At 47.3% G+C, this 18940-nt stretch overlaps 2 protein-coding genes across 11 annotated transcripts in view; both read right to left on the bottom strand.

The window, feature by feature from the left end:
- The window catches only part of MTMR1 (myotubularin related protein 1), a 78348-nt gene extending 72519 nt beyond the window's left edge, over positions 1-5829 (bottom strand). For 2 of the 6 annotated variants that reach the window (XM_079911649.1, XM_079911648.1), the window contains exon 1: positions 5146-5828. In XM_079911649.1, coding sequence (XP_079767775.1) covers positions 5146-5306 — 161 coding nt within the window. In that variant the 5' untranslated portion in view covers positions 5307-5828. Of the gene's footprint in view, positions 1-5145 lie in introns of all 6 variants that reach the window. The other 4 variants (XM_079911653.1, XM_079911650.1, XM_079911652.1 and 1 more) reach the window with 4 other exon arrangements.
- Positions 5830-10290: 4461 nt separating this feature from the next.
- MTM1 (myotubularin 1) overlaps positions 10291-18940 on the bottom strand; it is a 97481-nt gene continuing 88831 nt past the window's right edge. For 4 of the 5 annotated variants that reach the window (XM_079910039.1, XM_079910035.1, XM_079910038.1 and 1 more), the window contains one exon: positions 10291-12270. In XM_079910039.1, the coding sequence (XP_079766165.1) occupies positions 12103-12270 (168 nt within the window). In that variant the 3' untranslated portion in view covers positions 10291-12102. The remainder of the gene's footprint in view (positions 12271-18940) is intronic. The other variant, XM_079910037.1, reaches the window with a different exon arrangement.

Genomic DNA, 18940 nt, shown 5'->3' with positions numbered 1-18940 from the left:
TGACAACTTACAAAAGGCTTTTCCAGTCCATTATGATATCAGAGCCTGACAACCACATGTGATAAGAAGGCAGAACGGGGACGAGCCAACAGGTTTCTGGGATGAGAAAATTGAGGTGCAGTGGCGACATGGCCCATCAGAAAGTGGTGGGGCTGTCCTTCCAGGATATGGTACCACCAACGGCGACCAACTCACCGAACCACAGGGCAAAACAGAGGCCAGCGCTACAGATGCTAGCCACTGCCTTATACGAGAACACAAGGACGCAGAGAAAATGGCATCTCGCGCTTGTGTGCTGCTCTCAAATGTTCAACACATTTCTGCACACAGCCTCACCCGAGCCTCACAGTGACCCACCTTACAGAGGAGAAAACTAAGGCTCTAGCGTTTGACTAAGGTCACACAGCTGGTAAGTGGTCGGGCTGTGCTCATCTGACTTAAAGGACCACGTAAGCAAAGTAAGCACTGAGGGAATTAAAAATTGCCTCCAGAGGCCAGGCTCCTCTCTCAACTCATGAAAGCACTGAAGAAATCAAGTAAAAGGGCAAAAGATACTTATGAAAGTTTACCTTGCAGGTGGCTTTCACTGTAAACAGTGTTCCAGACCTTTGAAAATCTCATCACTAATTAAATCCACACTCGTGTACTGGAAGGATTAAAAAAACCTGGAATCCCTAGGCAGTGTGTGAAATAACGTAACTAGTGAAATAAAGACATCTGATGTGCTCTACGAGCGACCTAAATTGCATTCTCTGACCAGGACAGCCTATAGTAGTTATCTGTGGGGCCGAAAATATAAGTCCAAACATTCGCTGGATGGGCAGACATTCCTGTCATACACCAAGACTCTATTTACCACAATTAATAACTAAGAGGAAGAAGGAGGGGAAAGGGAGGGATATTAGTTTCCTCTTAAATGCTAAGGCACCTTTATTGTCCGGTTCTCCCATACTTTTCTTGCCAAGCTGCCTTTTCCTCTGCCAGCACCTGGGCCTGAGCACAAATCTAACAGCAGGAACCCACCTGTTCACCCACCGCGGACGGGGTGGGTTGGAGGGGGCTGCTGTTATCCTCTAGCTTCCGTTCCCCTTCCTTCTAATGAGGACCCTTCTCTCCACGGTAGGGAGCTGCCCCTCCGCATTTCATAGGATTCTGCTCCACTTGGAGGGGAGTGACCCCAAGCTTTCCTCTTGGACCCGGAGCTGTGTAGACCCGCCCCCAGCACTGGCGGAGGCCACTCTCCACATCCACCACCTCGAGGAACCCACAGAGATAGAGAGTAAGACATGAAGAAAACAGAGATGGGAAGCCTCATCCACACTGTTTGCAACTCTGGCTCTGAATGTGCCTGCGGCCATCTTTCACCCTGGCTGCAGCAGTGATGGGAGCCAACACACTTCCTTTTTGGCTGGAGCTAGAATGATTTGTGTTTTTGGTACCTGCAACCAGAAGCATCCTGGTCAACAGAGTTATAAACAGTGTGGCACGGTGGGCTGGTAGACAGGAGGCCTGGCTCCGGGTCCTGTTTCTGTCACCAGCTAGCTCCGTGACCTTGAGCGAGCCACATCCTATCACAGGCCCACAGCTCCATCAGCATTAAGAGAAGTACGATATTCAGAAGAGAGGGGAGGGCCCACGGTCCACGGCTGAGCCACAGCTGCAGAGCCAGGGTCTACTCTGGGGGTCTCTTAAAAGAAGAACGTGAACCAGAGCCGGTCACAACGACGGGACTGAGGAGGAAGGCCACGTCTCCTCTCCCCTCTCTGCTCTTTAGTCAGTGCAGTCTCCCTCCACACTCCTGGTGGCAACAATCACTTGCAGTCTGGGAGCTCCCAGCTTTGTTTCTCCAGCCCGGACTCCCCCGATCTGGACGCCGAGGATCCCATGAGACAGCTCCACTAGTCGGTCCCAGAGACCCTGCCGGCTCCACGGGTCTAGACCAGCATCAGCCGCCCAGCCTGCAAACTGCTCCTCCAGCCCTCACGTCTCCTAAGTCAGGGAAAGGCACAGCCTCATCCAGGGGCCCCAGGGCCCAAAGCTGGGGTTTACCTTGGAGCCCACTCCCCACTTGGCTCTCACATCTGAATGCTCACCGAGTCTCATCACTCCTATCTGCTAAATATCGTAAGAATGCACCTTGCCCATCCCTATTCCAATTACCTTTTCCACACGCCCATCATCTGTCGGTGTTCTCCCACCTTATGAATTTAAGCCCCACCTCTATGCTGGTGACTCCAGCCCAGACACCACCCCTGAACTCCAGGCTTAAATAAACCAACTGCCTCTTTGACATCCGCTCTGGGAAATCCAACTGACATCTCATTACTGTTACAACCAGGGCTGAGAGCCTGCTAACTTCCTAACCCCGCTCCACATAGAGGCTTCTCCATCTCAGCAACATCGTTTTCCGCAAGCCGAAGACATTGGGATTGTCCTTGATTCTTCTTCTCTCCTACCCGACAACCAATCTTCACAAACCCTACTGGCTCTACCCTGCAGATTTTCTTCAAATGATAGCTTGAATCGGATCACTTCTCCCTTCCTCCAGCCCACGGCTCCGGTCGCAGCCACCATCCTCTCTTGCCTTGATACCTGCGACAGCCTCCCACCTGCTAGACTCTGATTCTACTCCTTCCCCTTCCGGTGCGTTGTCCACACAGCAGCCATGGAGAGCATCCTGAAATCCACACCATCCGCCCCTGTGACCTCTCTGAGCTTGTCCTCTACTGCTGTCTCCCTAGCTCCCTCCCTGCTGGTGACACTGGTCTCCTGGCTGACTCTTGAACCCTTGGCTCCCCCTCCCGCCTCAGGGAGCGCAGGCCTGTGCTGCCACCTGGATATGTGCATGAGTAGGCCCCTCACCTCTTCTGGGGTGTGACTCAAAGGCCACCTTTCTCAACTAGGCTCTCCCTGACCACCCGGCACAAAATTCCAACCACTCCCCAGAGTGCACAGCCCCACCACTTCCTACCCGCTCCCAGCTGACTTTTCTCCCCCAGCACCTAACACAGAACACATTTGACGTGTTCTTTTGTCTCTCTCTCGCACTAAAAAGATGCTCCAAGAGGGCGGGGATTTGTGTGTGTGTGTTCCCTTCTGTATCCTCAAGCCTAACACAGTGCCGGACACAGAGCAGGCACTCATATCTGCAGAATAAATGACTGAGAGATTAGCATTTCCACAACCAACTTAACCCAACTCAGTGAGACGGCCCACCTGCAGTCCATTCACAACACTACTGCACAGCAATTGTTCTCAAATGCCTACCCCATCCTGTAGCTTCCCTGATAGAAATCCTTTTGTGCCCCCCATAACTAGGGTGACCATATAATTTCTCATCCAAACCAAGACACTATTGTGAGTTGCAGAAGGATGCTACTGATAATTACACTGGCTCGACCAGTACCCTGTACCATCTGGTGCCAAAGAGACCACAAAGCCCACCCTACTTATAGCTAAGGTGGTTATTAAAAATGCAGAATTTCAGGCTCTACCCAGGAGATGGTGGATTAGATTTAGGGTGGGATCCAAGAGTCTGCATTTCAATCAAGCACTGGAGGTGATCCTGACTCAGGTTATACAGAACTGAGCAGAGAAGCATCGGCCCAGAAGACAAGGGCACAATTCCTTGGAAGGAACACGGGCCCCTTCAGGATCTAACTCCTGCCTTCCCGCAAGTCTTCTCTATTATCAGTTCCCCACATCCAGCATCCAGCCCACATGGCTGCACGTTCCACTCCTGTGGCCAAAAAGCGTCCCCTGCCCCCGTCCCGCCACTAAAAACTGAAGCGAATATCCCACCTCCGTATACCGCAGTGCAGTGGATCACAACTGAGGCTGCGGAGTCTTTTTGAAAAATTCTCACTCCTGGGCCTCACCCAAACCTCCTAAATCAGAAGCCTCAGGACTGGGGTCTGGCCACCTGGAGTTCTTAAAAAGCTTCTCAGATGATTCCCACGCACACCACATCCAGAGCACTTCCAAGCGCACCTCCACCCTGGCACTTATCACACTTGATTTCAATGGCTGGTTTGTTTGTATCCTCCACTCGATGGTAAGCCAGAGAGCAAAAGCCGTCGGGCATTATTCTCTGACTCTCCAAGCCCTCATACACTGCAGAGTATCTGCAGATGAGTGAAACCCTGTCCAGTGCACGTACTGTCTTGGCTGTGATTAGTTTTCAGTGAAGCTGACGACTTGGGTAACTATTTCATTAAAATACATTGTAATTACACTGAGGTAGAAACAAAGGGAATGTTTCTTGTTGTTCCTCTGCCTTTGGAAACTCCCAAAAGTTCAGCTCAGGGGTGTGACTAAGAGGCAGGAACCAGCATCTGAAACTGACCCAGTGGCGTTACAACAGTATGTCTCGCCTAATTGCACTTTAGCGTCAGCGAAATGGCCAAGATGTGGAAAAGCTGCATATTCCAGGCTATGGGATCACCCACCCCTTGTCCCGAGTGTCAGGGTGGCCCTCCCAGTTGGATCTGGTCGGTTTGTGCTTCTAACTGATTCATCTTAGTTCTCGGACTGCCTAAGAAGCAGTAGCCTTACGTGTTTGTGAAAACAATGAACCGGTTCCTTCAAAGTGTGAAGAACTGAAAGTAAACGATGATGTGTTCTCGAATAGGGAGCAGTTTGGAAGTTTTCCATCCCAGCTTTTCAAATGAGGGTATCTTTGCCTCTATCTGCGCCAGCCCGACACCCACGGGGTGCCGCCCTCCAACTGCCCCTACCAACCCCAGCATCAAAGACCGCAAGCAGCGGCGGCGGGATTTTGGTCTTCAGACCACACGAGGCAAGGGCACGCTAAAAAGGGGCGCCGGGGTGAAATTTCCTCCCAAACGATTCGTGGCCGGGGCAAGGGCTGCCGAGGTGGCTCCAAGGTGCAGTAGGAGGCGGCCTGGGACACGGTTTGACAGCTGTGAAGCCCCTCGGGGTGCGGGGAGCTTCGGCGCGAGGCGGAAGTGAGCCAGGTGCGGGCCCCGGGGACCAGGCGGGGGTTCCCGGGGCTCCGGAGGGGACGCGGGAGGGGGACGCCCCATCTTGGCCTCGGCCCGGCGCGCGGGGAAGGGGCAGCCGGGCCTCGCGCGGGGCCCTCGGGAATCGGGGACCGGAAGGCCGCGGCGGCCGGGCCCCGCTTACCTGTCCAGGGTCTCCACGCTGGGCTGCCGGGAGCCGGCGGCGGGGGCCCCCATGACCCGAGGGGGCCTCCTGCCGCCCGCCGGCCCCGGGCCCAGGCCCCCGCCGCCCTCGCCGCCCCCCGCCGCCGCCGCCGCCGCCGCCGCCGCCGCCGGCCTGTCCATGGCGCGCTGAACCCTCTGCCGCGGGGAAGCCGCCGTCGGGAGGGGAGTGGCGCCCCGGAAGGTCCAGCCGCGCGCCTCTGGCGGCCCCAATCTGCCGCCCGCCCGACTCAGGCGGCCGCCGCCATTAGCTGTCACCTGGCGCCCCGCGTTACCCACAAGGCCTCGCGCGTGGGGTGGGGGGCGGGGAGGGCGGCGCGCGGCCGGGAGCCGGGTCCCCCCCCCGCCGCCCCGCCCGAACCCCACCTGGGCGCCCGGCCCGCGAGCCGGCGAGGTAGGGCCCGGGCGACCGGGCACGTCCTCAGCCACTGGGGGTCGAAATCCACCAATGGATTATGCAGAAAGAACGTGCTCTGCTCGGGAAACTATCATACTGACATTAGAGATGCAGGGTTAAAAAAAAAAAAGTTCAGGGAAATTCAACTACTCAGCGTGATTTGTTTTCCCTCAGTTTTCCTTCCCAGAAAAGTTTGGCGGTGGGAGAAGCCCAGGCCCCCTGGACCTCCCTGGTCTTGACGTGTCCAACCCCGAGCAATCCCACACATTTTACAACCCCTCCTCACTCCGTTCTTACCCAGCCGTCTGTAGGGCAACCGAGTGTTCTGATACCGCCCTCGGAACTTCCGCCCTTGCTTTATATTAACAGTAACATTTAACTTCTGTCAGCTGAATCACGGCTTGTGAAAATCAGGGCAGTAGCTGATGATAAAGGCATTTAGGACATTTGATTCCTGTTCAGTATTTATTTCCCTGCTCATTGTGTTAGGGTTTGCATATCCAACGGGCTCATCCCCTCTCAACCCACCCCTGATTTAGTTGGGAACGGGGATGGGAATCATGGCTAAGCCCCTTTGCCTGTGATTGCCCTGAGTATGACCTATGACCCAAGTCTGGCCAGTGAAATATAAAGGGAATGCTTCCATCCTGATAAAAGGCAGACCTGTAGACAAGGAGTAACTAGTTCCCATCCCAAACCCATCCTGCCCTCCCAGCTTAATAACTTCCAACTGAACTGTGAGCATGTGATGCCTGAAACCCCAGCAGCCATCCTAACACCCACGAGGGGATGAGCCTGGGGTGAAAGGGTGACAGGGTGAGGAGAGCTGGGAGGAAGGAAGGGAACATCTCCAAATACACTGGAGACCCACCTCTTGCAGGCTTCTGGTTTTCCAAAATTACTAAATCAAATGTTTAACCCACTATTATAGACTGAATGTTTGTGTCTCTCCTGCCACCTCCACCATTTATATTGAAGCCCTAACTCTCAAATTGGTATTGAGGTATTTGAAGATGAGGCCTTTGGGAGGTGATTAGGTCATAAGATCATAAGGCGAGGGCCCTGAAATGATGGGATTAGTGCCTTTTTTTTTTTTTTTGTCTGCATTGGGTCTTCGTTACTGCGCGTGGGCTTTCTCTAGTTGCCGTGAACCAGGTCTACTCTTCATTGCGGTGGCTTCTCTTGTTGCGGCTCTAGGCGCACAGTTGCAGTAGTTGTGGCGCACGGGCTTAGTTGCTCTGCGGCAGGTGGGATCTTCCTGGACCAGGGCTCGAACCCGTGCCCCCTGCATTGGCAGGTGGATTCTTAACCACTGCACCACCAGGGAAGCCCTGCCAGACTTTTAAAAGGTTTGCCAATATGTGGGTGTGGGGTGGTATCCCACTGTGGTTCGAATGTACATTCCCCTGATATCACCGAACTCCTATTTAACTAAGAAGACTCAGTTCTGACTGCATTCCCAAGAAGTTCCTCCTTAACCCCCTATCTTGGCCCCAAAGCCCCCCAATCTGCCTCTATTAGAGCAGGGTGCACCCTGCATGGGAATTACCAGTTAACTGAACTATCTTCCTACTAGGTCAGACACTTCAAAGGAGGCCACTGTTTTACTCAGTTTTGTTTCCCAACAAAGATCAGCTGACACAGGTCTGGGTCATAGTAGACAGTATTTGTTGATAAATACTGTCTAAAAAAATACTATCGAAAATATTGTCTAAAAAAAACCCACTTGTGGTTCTTAGTCTCATCTATAAAACGACCCCCCAAAAAAACCCAAAACAAACAAAAAACCCCTAAAAAACCAAGCCTATCAATTTTATAAGGTTGTGGGGAGGCTAAATAGTACAGAGTTTGGCACATATGCCCCCAATAAATATCTCCCTTTCTTCCATTCAGGGACCAAGGGGGTTGAAAGTACATGGTCTGGCTTTAGATAGATGCGAGGATAGAAATAGGGAATAAAGTCAGAGGCAACTCTTAAGTCTAAATATCGCCTGAGATGTAACAAAATGAATTGAGCTAGTTGTTTCCCTAATTGTGAGTCTCTGTATAGCTGGTAACAGGAGAGTGCGTCTGACCTCTCAGCTTGCAGGCCCACCATCATCTGCCAACACGGACTGAGGTGTGGTAGCAGCATCATAGCCTCCCCAGATGTCCACATCCTAATGCCTGGAACCTGTTGTGTTACCTTACGCAGCAAGGGGGCATTAAGGTTGCTGATTCTCTGACTCTGAGGTGGGGAGAGCAGCCTAGGTTATCCAGAGGGGCCCAATATAATCACCAAGGTCCTTTTTTCCTTTTTCTTTTTTTGGCCACGCGGGGAATCTTAGTTCCCCGACCAGGAATCAAACCTGTGCCCCCTGCAGTGGAAGCGTGGAGTCATAACCACCGGACTGCCAGGGGAGTCCGCTAGGGTCCTTTAAATGTCAACAAGGGAGGCGGAAGAGTCAGAGTTGAGAGATTTGAAGGTGCTGTGCTGCTGGCTTTAGACACAGAGGAAGCGTCCACGACTCCGGGAAAGCAGGCGGCCACTAGAGGCTGGAAAAGGCAAGGAAAGGATTCGCCTCTAGAGCTGCCAGAAGGAACGCAGCCCTGCTGACACCTTGACTTTAGGCCAGGGAGGCTAATTTAAGACCTTGGACCTCCAGAACTGTAAGAGAATAAATGTGTGGGGAAGATAATAAATCAGCACTAAGTTTGTGGTGATTTCTCACAGCAGAAACAGGAAACTAATACACAAGGGCCAATGCCATCTTCTACCATAAATATTGTATGTGCATAAGTGAGGAAAATGTGTTTCTGGCAAGGGCTGTTTGACTTGTACGGATCTTCGAGAACGTGCAGTCCATACCCTCACTGAGCAGGTGGACACTAAAGCCTCCTCCCGGGCCTCTCGAGGGGGTGCTGGGAGGGCCTCACATCTTCCAGCCAAGAAGCAGGTCCAGAGCCCAGACGGGAACCCAGGTCCCCACCCGTCCCGACCAGGGTTCTTTCTAATACAGGTTTGTGACATAAAGCTCCCGAAATGAGATGAACAACTTTCTTTTGTAATTTATGTGGACTGCACCGTGGAACAGTCCATTTCAGAAGCACATACGTATTAACCACTATAAATGAATAAGCCGTGTTCTCCGTAACTACTAGAAAAACAAACTAAATCTTAATGGTCATGTCTAAACATTTTAGCTACCTTACATGGTTTAAATACTAAGCATTTAGCTACCCTACATGGTTTAAATACGTTATCACCTTTGCTTTTAAATGACGAATTACTACAAATAAGGAATAAACCGTATCTGAATCTGAGCCTCATGAGGAAATGAGAATACTTTGTTTTGCTGATCTTTCATCTTCCAGATATGTTTAATACAAAAGACTTTACTAATAATTCCTTAACTAAGTTATAAATCTAACAGTAGATGCCAGAGTATTAGACTCATTTCAAAAATTCGTATTCCGGCAGCATGCTTTAGTGATTCTGTGAACCTAAAAGAATTTGACTGCAATCTATTTCAACCATTAGGTTTTCCTGCGGATGTGCTAATCCTCGTTCTTGTTTGTGCTGCATGCTGCATATATTTATTTCCTTTGGGTGTCCCCAGATTTTACTTTAATGGCCACCAATGGCTATGTCCTCCAGTCAGAGGTGTATATACCCTGTAATCAATTCCTGTATTTTAAGAGCATTCCCCTTATATAGTCCTGCCTTTGCCTAATGCTCCCAAATGCCACATGAGCTGTCCACATGACTGACAGCTGCATTCTGTAGAGGGCTGCAAGTGATGAGATACTGGTCAACAGATTTTCAAACTTTTGAGTATTATTCCTTCCCCAAAACTGTAAGGAGAAGCTTTGCTGCATTATCAAAAATAGATCAGAAAGTACTATGACTATAGTTAGGAAAAACCTGTTATACTATCAGAAATAGATATGATTCCAACTTACTGGAAGGGCTGTCCCAGGAAGAGATTATTCTATTTCATTGCAGAAGGCAAAGCTAAGGCTATTCAGTGGGAATGCAAGAGAGGCAGAATTCAGTTCGATGCCTGCATACGTTTGTTTCAATGCTCTGGGACTTCGGGCAAGTCAATGAACCCCTGCAGCAACAATGCCCTCCACGGTTGAAAAACAGGGATAATAGAACACCACGTGGCCACGAGGGCGCAGTGAGGGTGAAACATAGCCGTGTCTGAAGAAGAACCTTGGAGAGCATTTCAAATACTCATAGTTTTAAAAGAGATACTTACTCTTTTAAGAGTCCTATTGGGATTTTTAAAAAATGGTAAGTTTACTAGTATAACTATTTAGCGTTCTTAGGACACACGTAGATGAATTTCCAGTTAGCCGCATTTGAAGAATTTTAATAATTCTTACCTAAAGAGACATCGAGTATGACTTGTTTCAACCAGTCTCTTAATCTCCCTTAATGTCAACTGCTGTGTTCTCCATCCGGAGTCTGAAAGTCTTGCGTCTCTGCAGCCCAGCACTTTTGTGAAAGCTATCCCTACTTTAATAAAGACAGCTGTGGCCTGACATAGGGAACAGGCTTGTGGTTGCCCAAGGGGGAGAGGGGATGGGGGAGGGAGGGATTGGGAGTTTGGGATTAGCAGATTCAAAGTATTACATATAGAATAGATAAACAACAAGGTCCTACTGTATAGCACAGGGAACTATATTCAATATCCTATGATAAACCATAATGGAAAATATGAAAAAGAATATATATATATATTTATAACTGAATCACTTTGCTGTACAGCAGAAATTAACACAACATTGTAAATCAACTATACTTCAATAAAATACATTTTAAAAAATGAAGGTAGCTGTGGCTTAAAATCTGCATTGTTAATGTACTTAAATTTCCAATATTGTTGGGACTTGGGGAGAGCCCTATACAAGGTTGCTAGTAAGATAAAGGGCATGTGAAGTAGATCCAGGAAGAGCAAGTAAGATGGGCAACATGCACATTTAAGACACATACACAGTTACAGCCCTGGGAATAGAGTGCAATGTTTAGTTAATATATTTATTACAGCAGGTCTTTAGTCATTATTGCCATGAAACATTTGTCATGAAATTTCACAAAATCCTTTCAGCTATTAGTATTAGCTTTTTTTCTTTTCATGGAGTGACACTTTGTTAATTTATGAAATATTTACAGCGTTTACAAAAAGCAAGAGACTGTCTAAAAAATTTCTTATACATACAAAATTTATACATTTATACTACTGCATTTGAGATGTCTTATTTGGTAGACCATTAAGCTATGACATAAAATAATTTACAAAGATATATTTAATCTCTCTTAATTCACTGAAAACAAAACCATATTAGCTATAAATAGTCCTTTACAAATCACTGTAGAACACATTAATTGTTTTTTAACTGTAGCCTTAACTTTTACAAATATACTGACTAAATGAATTAGTTCAGATATCAAATAGAACTGCACTTGAAATTGCATTTAATACTACAAAAAAAAAAAACCTGAAAAAGCAAACCGCTGGGTACTTCAAGTAAAAATTTGTAGAACCAGTTTTTATGCACGCCTGGGTGGGGAGGGGTGTCGAACACCACTGAAATTGAAATGCATAAACACCATACTTTCAAGAATACGCTCAACAAATGTACATCTGCGGCTTTTATTTCAAAGGATGCTGCTCTAGCGACAGCTCACACATCCAAGATGGTCAACCCGACACTTTGGCAGATCAGCTAGTTTGACTAGAGCAACGTTTGCGAAAACATTCACATAAGCAGCATAATGCATCCGACATCTTCAAACAGTGCTATAGAAGGGGTTTCTACCACCTGAAAATAGGTCAGAATCCTAGGCAAGCTCATGAAAGAACTTAGGAAACAGAACTGGCAATGTTAAAAACAATCAAATCATATTTAACTGGGCGTTATCAGTTTTTTTTAAATATAAAAATATGCTTCTCTTGGGGAAAATACTTCATATTCCAAAATTTCAAAATGATGGAAAGCTCATCTACACAGCTATTTGTCCTTAAGTCATCACACTTACGATGGTATGAAATTTGGCAATTATTTAAACACCTTGCTTGTGGATTATGCCTTGGAAGCTGAGCTCAATTTGGTTTTGGCAGGAACACACATCTTTCACATTTGGGTTCCTTTTAGATCACCCTAAGCAACTACTGTAAGCAGTTCGAGGTAAATCCATTTCACAAACATATATTCTTTCCCCTTTAGTTAAAAATGTTGTTCCAATGAGGCCCACAAGATACATATTGTACACATAGTATTTCTGAAGAGGTAAATATAATTTAAATATTATCTTTCAAAAACTGCTTCTGGAAGGTATCAGGATTTTCCAAAACCCCATCTGGGCTCCTTTCTTCCAATTGCCGTGTAGACACTGTAGTTTTCTTGCAATATGTATTCTAGAAGGCACATGTTCAAGAGTTTAAGATTATGTTAGTTCAAGTTCTACATGGAGGCAAATATTTTAACCTACTCTGTACAGAGGCCCCGAATGAAAGTCAGCTATTTCCTTTATTAGAAGTGAGTCTGCACGTGGGGCATCATTTGCGAAGGACTAGAAGGTGAGGTCGAGGGATCGGAAAGCTTGGGAGAGTTGGCGAGCTGCAGCTCCTCAAGTCGCTTTATGTACTCGTCGCGCAAGGCCAAGAGCTCCATGTAGCGCTGCTCCACCGGATTTGGCTGCTGGAAAGAAGCACAGATGTGAGTTCCCACTTTCCGCCACCATGACACGCCTGTGCCCCACATCTGCTGCGGCTGCCGCTTTCTGAACAAACTCACTCGTTGTGGGTTAACACACATCACTTCCTTCAATACTGCGTAATTTACAAATACAGAAAAGCACGAAGATTAATTAAAAAACACCCAGCTATTTGCCACCAAGAAATAACTCACGTACACATATCCGCACACATGCGTCAGCATCTTTTTAAAATGCATCAACCCAGGCACAGCTCCGGGCTCCTGTGTCACCTGTCCCTGCTGCCCGCTTTCACTCCCAGAGGCAACAACTCTTCTCAGGTTGGCATGCAGCCTTCCTTCCCGAGCAGACTTGTGACACTTTTCCTCTCAATGAATATCCAGAAACAAAGTACACCATTCTTCTCTATTTGGTGAAAATTTACATCAATGGTGGTATTCTGTACTTATCGACCGACATTGTGATCCGACTCTTTTTCTCAAGCGGATCCCAGTTGAATTCGTTGAATGAATAAACCACAGCTGATCTATCCATTCCCAATAGTGGGATATTCCCCACTATTATAAGCGACGCCGGGCCATCTTTGGACACATCTCCTCAGACTTGTGTGTGAATGTTTCTCGAAGGAATTTTCCTGGTGGGTGAGGAAGGAACTGCTGGAGAGGACAGTATGGTCTTTTCAACTTTACCAGATGCTGCCCAATTGTTCTCTGAGGTGGGGAGATGACCTTATGCTCCCACTAGTGGCATCTGGTGATTCCTGTAGCTCTACATCCTCATTAGAACTTAGCAACGTAAGAGAAAGAGTTTTTGCCAAGTTGATGAGTATAACATGGTATCTCATGGTAGCTTTAGTTTGCATCACTCTGCCTTAGCACATCTTTTCACGTGCATGGCTGAAAGCAGTGGCTCTGACGGGCAGCCTGGTGTGAATCTCCAGTCTGCCTCTTAACAGCTGTGTAACAACTCTCTGGGCGCCTCCATTTCCCTATCTGTCAAATGGGAATAAAACCAGCCCAGACCACAGGGTTGTCGTGAGACTGAAGTTAGTCAATACAGTCTGTTCTGGTACAACACTGATGTCTTTGATTGATAAATAGGGGACTGATGGCAGTACAAAGGTAGAAGTTACACCAAAACACAATGAGATTCTCCCTGGTACCAAGTACCAATTTAATACTTGGTACTTTTATTTAATATCCCTGGGATGTTAATTGTTTAAACTTTTGTATTGAGACAGAAATTACATACAGTGATGCAAACAAATCTTTAAAAAATGTTCGGCTCAATGAATCTTTGCATACATATACACTAATGTAATCACTACCCAGGCCAAAATATACAACAGAACAGACCCTAGACTCCCTTGCCAACATGTTAAGGTTCTGAAGTGATCAAGGGCAAGCTTCTAGAAAGCTTGAGCAATATATGAGGACATTAAGAAAAAAGCTGAAAGTCTACAGAAGTGCCTTCCTTTATGGCTGTGGCTTCTAGAACTGTCCTGCTTTCCACTGCATTAAGCTATCTGCTGAAGCTGCGAGTACCAACAAGGAAGTTGAGAAGATGCTACGCTGATGAAGAAGGCTATACCCTGGATCTGAGTTGTACTGGTCAGAATGGTCTGTATCAGAGGCAGATGCTCTCCAGGACCTGCATCTCAGAGAAGGGGGCAGGAGCCCTGGGGTTTAAGACTGTGTATGAGTTTCCTGTGGCTGCCATAACAAATGAACATCAACTTGATGGTTTAAAACAACAGAAATTTATTTTCTCACAGTTCTGCAGGGCAGAAAGCCCCAAATCAGGCTGTCAGCAGGGCCACACTCCCTTTACAGGCTCTAGGGGAGGAGCCTTCCTTGCCTCTTCTAGCTTCTGGCAGCTCTAGGTTTCCTTGGCTTGTGGCCACATCACTCCAATCATTCTCTGTTTTTACATGGCCTCATCCTGTCTCTCAAATCTTCCTCTCTTCTCTTCTGAGGACACGTACCATTGGATTTAGGGCCTGACTAAATCCAGAAGGATCTCATTTTGAGATCCTGAACTTAATTATATCCTTAAAGACCCTTTTTCCAAATAAGGTCACATTGACAGGTTCCAAGTGGATGTGTCGTTTGGAGGCCACCATTCAACCCACCATGGGCTGCCAAGGCCTGATTGCTGCTTTCATCAGCGCTCTGGTTACAGAGGTGCACGGGTTTGGAGTGGTCTCCTCCTACCTCCTAGCCCCATCCCTCTTGTTAAGTCCCTGTTCTTTTTACTGCATGACTTTGCAGAATGTAAGGTTTTTTCCAAAATGCGTATTGGCATTAGAACAGGAATGCTTGGTAGAGCACCTGACACCCAGTAAGTGCTGCGCACTGCCCGTTAATATCCTTTGCCCATTTTTCTCTGAATGTGCTCCACCGAGGGCCGGACACTGCTCTAGGTGCTCAGGGTACATCAGTGAACAAAGGAGGCCCAAATGCCCACTTTTATGGTGCTTCTCTTCCAGCAGGGGGAGACAAACAACGAAGACAACCCTGTGAGGTACATAGGACGTGGAAGGTGATGAGGCCTACGGAAAAGGAGAGAGCAGGGTGAGAGGGACGGGGACACGCTGGTTACACTCTCAACGGGGAGGCGACCAAGCAGATGCTTGCGTGTCTTGAGGCTGAGCAGGGAGCCCAGTGTGGCCAAATCAGGGTGTGCGGGCACGAGTCTTCGGTGGAGAGGCCGGGAGGTCAGAGGGGTCAGGCATGGCGTGGGGGCCACACAAGGCCTCAGAGGTCTGAGGCTTTGGGCCTTGGGCTTTGACCCCGGGGGAGGCGAGCGGCTGCCTGGACAGTGCTGAGGAGAGGAGTGCTGGCATCTGGGGGGTATATTTCACAAGGAGCACTTTGGCTGCCGTGTTGAGAACACACTAGAGGGAAGCAGGCTGAGAATCTGAGAGTCCAGCTGGAAGGCTCTGCAGCAACGCACAGCCCCAGGCTCGGAGGCTGGACAGGTTTCTGAAGGCCGAGCCCAGCAGGCTCTCCTGACAGCCTGGGATGAGAGAGCAGGGAGACGAGGATGACTGGAAAACGGAAGCTCACCTGTGGTGACACGAGCGTTTGCTGGGGATGGTATGTTCACAGCCTCGACTGTGCTCATAGTGTCACAGGTATAGACACGTGTGAAAACCCACCGCACTGCACACTTGGAACGTGTACAGATTACTACATGTCAATTATACCTCAATGAAGCTGTTGTTTTAAAGTGGGCAGGCGGGAGGATGAGTGTAAGGTTTCTGGGCAGGGCGTGTAGGATGGAGCTGCCGAGTGCTGCGATGAGGAAACCCGCGGGAGAAGCAGGTTCGGGGAACGGGAGGTCTGTGTGGACGTGTGACATCTGCTGTGTCAGGACCACTTACCAGTAAACATTTACCACCAACAGTCCATCCTTTCCCCTCCGCCACCTTCTCACCCTCCCCAGTCTCCGAACCTCCATGCTCTGTTTCTGGCCTTGGCTATTTTGAAAACCTCTCTTTCCCATATGACTGTCAGAATCTGTTTGTTATTGTACCAGCAAGTACAATTAAGACAAGACAAATAAATGAGAGGTAACACAATCATTTTTGCCGATGACGAGGCTATAGAGTTAGAAAACTATTAGAAATAAGACAATTCTATCTAGTAATGCGTACAAAATATGTAGAAGTCATTAGTCTATAAACAAACAAAACCAATTTAGAGGATATAATAGACGGAAAGAGTGCATTTGTGACAGTGTATCAAAGGACACAATGATGAGAAATGAAATTCGTAGTCAAGTGACTATAAATCCCACACCTCGACGTCTCCCTTGGGGAATGAAGCATGAAGTTCTAACTTTTCTATCAGAAATGACTTAAACCCCACCCACGTAAGCCTGTGAATGTCTGTCCTCGTTGTGATCCTAAGCAAAATGGGAACGGCCCGGGGCAACTCTGGTTCACAGCCACGTGGAGTGCAGAGGTCCCCAAAGGACAATACGCGACTCACCAGCAGCCGAAGGTCCCACGCAGGTTTACGTGACTAAATTATCCTTAGGCTTTCAGCATGAGCAACTTCCTTACATAAAAGTACCTTACATAAAAGTACCAAGTTTGCTTATTCATTGCTTGTCAAATGTAAGCATCGGTCTGATAGTTTACCACAGTCACTGCCTGTATACCAACTGGGCCACACAACTGAGTAATGGCTTCAGTGGTTAAGGATATTCTTTTAGGTCTACATTATATAATTTGCAAAGTCCTGTGTGATTGGATTGTAATCTATTTCTGTATGAAATAATGTCCAGCATAAGATCTTTCGGGAAACCTGATGCACTTCATTCACACTTCCGTTTCCACATTTCTCCTCGATTGTTTATCATCATCGGCTTACGTTCCTGGGTGCCCCTGCCAGTCTGGGAGCTCCTTGTGGGCAGAGACCACCTCTTCTTAATTTCTGGGTCCCCCCAGTGCCTGACGCATGGGAACGCTCAGTACTCGGTAGATGAAAACACAAGATGCCGAGCGACAACAAAGACGCGTGTAGGACCCTTGACGTTCAGAAAATCTATATAGAAAGGGTAAGCTATTTTCTTCGGGTAAATGTCACAGATCCTAAAACACACCAATCAGTGTCTCAAAATAAAAACCTCAATCAAACAAATATGCATTCCTACCCGGCCCAGTTCCATTTTGCTAAGAGAGAACAAGGGGGAGAACAAGGGGGAGAAACACATCACAGTAAGTTCTGCCAGTGATGTCCCTGCAAACTTGACTTGTCACACAATTGTCATTACCTTCGTATATCATAAATGAATTGCTCTAAATGCCTGCAATTACAAGAATTTCTCCAAGTACAAATGGGTGACGGGAGATTATAGAATCTGTACAGAAATTGTCAACATTTTCTAAAAAACAATGGTTTTTTAAAAAGCCATGATAAATGCAGAAAAGGTGAAATTTATAGGACAAACAGTGCTCATCTATATTTTTTAATCAGAAAAGGAACACACCCCATGTAACACTGCTTAGAACCCTGTAAAAATTCCCATTTCCTCTTTACTTGATATTCCAAATGCCGGAGCTACGCTAAAGGCATTCCCTCTGTGTGCTTCTCAAATCCCAAACTAAACAAGTGTATGTTCTCAAGCCCTGGAATCTGTTCACTTTCCAAAAGACTACACATTTCAACCATTACGAAATTGCAAAAGGCTTTCATGCAAGCAAGCAGAGACCTTGAAACAAGAGGGCCAGCTTAAACGTGCATTTCCCCAGTGGGAAGAGAGAGCACACACACACTGGCGTGTGGCCAGCTGCCAGAGTGGAATAAACAAACCGAGGGCCAGACTGAGCACCGGGCCCTGCTGTTGCCCGACTACTTGTAGTGGGATTAAAGCTGCTGCTTACGCAAGACTGGCCTGGGACTGCAGGAAAACGTGCAAACCTTTACAGAGAGCAACCGCAAATATTGACTATTTAGAGCACTTAGAACAAATGGCTCAGTGGACATACTTCTGAGCCTTCACAAACAGGCTGGACTTTCCTTCTGAGCTTGGATGCAGTGAGGCTGGGAGAAGGGAAAGCCTGACTGTGCCTTTAATAAAATGTGCAGTCTTTCGCTTCAAAAGTCACCATCGCCACGCTGGACCGAGAAATGGCCAAATGACTGTACTATCCTGTGACAGATCAATTATCTCTACTTTAGAAGTAAAGACCTTCAGTAAAGAGCACTCTCATATTAGCTGACAAGTACATACACCTGAACAGAGAGTAGAAAATGTTCCTTTTCCTTAAAGGACCATCTCAGTCCAGTCGCTGGAAAGAACCTTCTTATGATGTCTAACAACTTACAGTGATTAAAGAAAATCCTTGACAATCAAAACTCAGAAATTTTCCAGAGCTTTAAAATAGTTTACATCTTAGTAAAAATAAAAAATGTATTATTCATGTTGTCAGGAAAAATGTAAGTTTAACACCAATCAAAATAAATGGTTTAGTGGGTCTTCCCTGGTGGCACAGTGGTTAAGAATCTGCCTGCCAATGCAGGGGACACGGGTTTGAGCCCTGGTCTGGGAAGATCCCCCACGCCGCGGAGTAACTATGCCCGTGCGCCACAACTACCGAGCCTGTGCTCTAGAGCCCACGAGCCACAACTACTGAGCCCGTGAGCCACAACTACTGAAGCCCACGCTCCTAGAGCCCATGCTCCACAACAAGAGAAACCACTGCAATGAGAAGCCTGCGCACCGCAACAAAAGAGCAGCCCGCACTCGCTGCAAGTAGAGAAAGCCCGCGTGCAGCAACGAAGACCCAACGCAGCCAAAAATAATAAATTAATTAAATTAATTTAAAAAATAAATGGTTTAGTAATTAACAATTTTTAACTAAAGTTGTGTTTAAAAGCAAGTGTCACGGATGAATGGATAAAGAAGATGTGGCACATATATACAATGGAATATTACTCAGCCATAAAAAGAAACGAAATTGAGTTATTTGTAGTGAGGTGGATGGACCTAGAGTCTGTCATACAGAGTGAAGTAAGTCAGAAAGAGAAAAACAAATACCGTATGCTAACACATATATATGGAATCTAAAAAAAAATGGTTATGAAGAACCTAGGGGCAGGATGGGAATAAAGACGCAGATCTACTAGAGAATGGACTTGAGGA

The sequence above is a fragment of the Stenella coeruleoalba genome, assembly GCF_951394435.1.
Source record: "Stenella coeruleoalba genome assembly, chromosome: X".
Lineage (NCBI taxonomy): Eukaryota > Metazoa > Chordata > Mammalia > Artiodactyla > Delphinidae > Stenella > Stenella coeruleoalba.
Note: the sequence above shows the minus strand (reverse complement) of the source record. Positions and strands in the feature narration are given on the sequence as shown.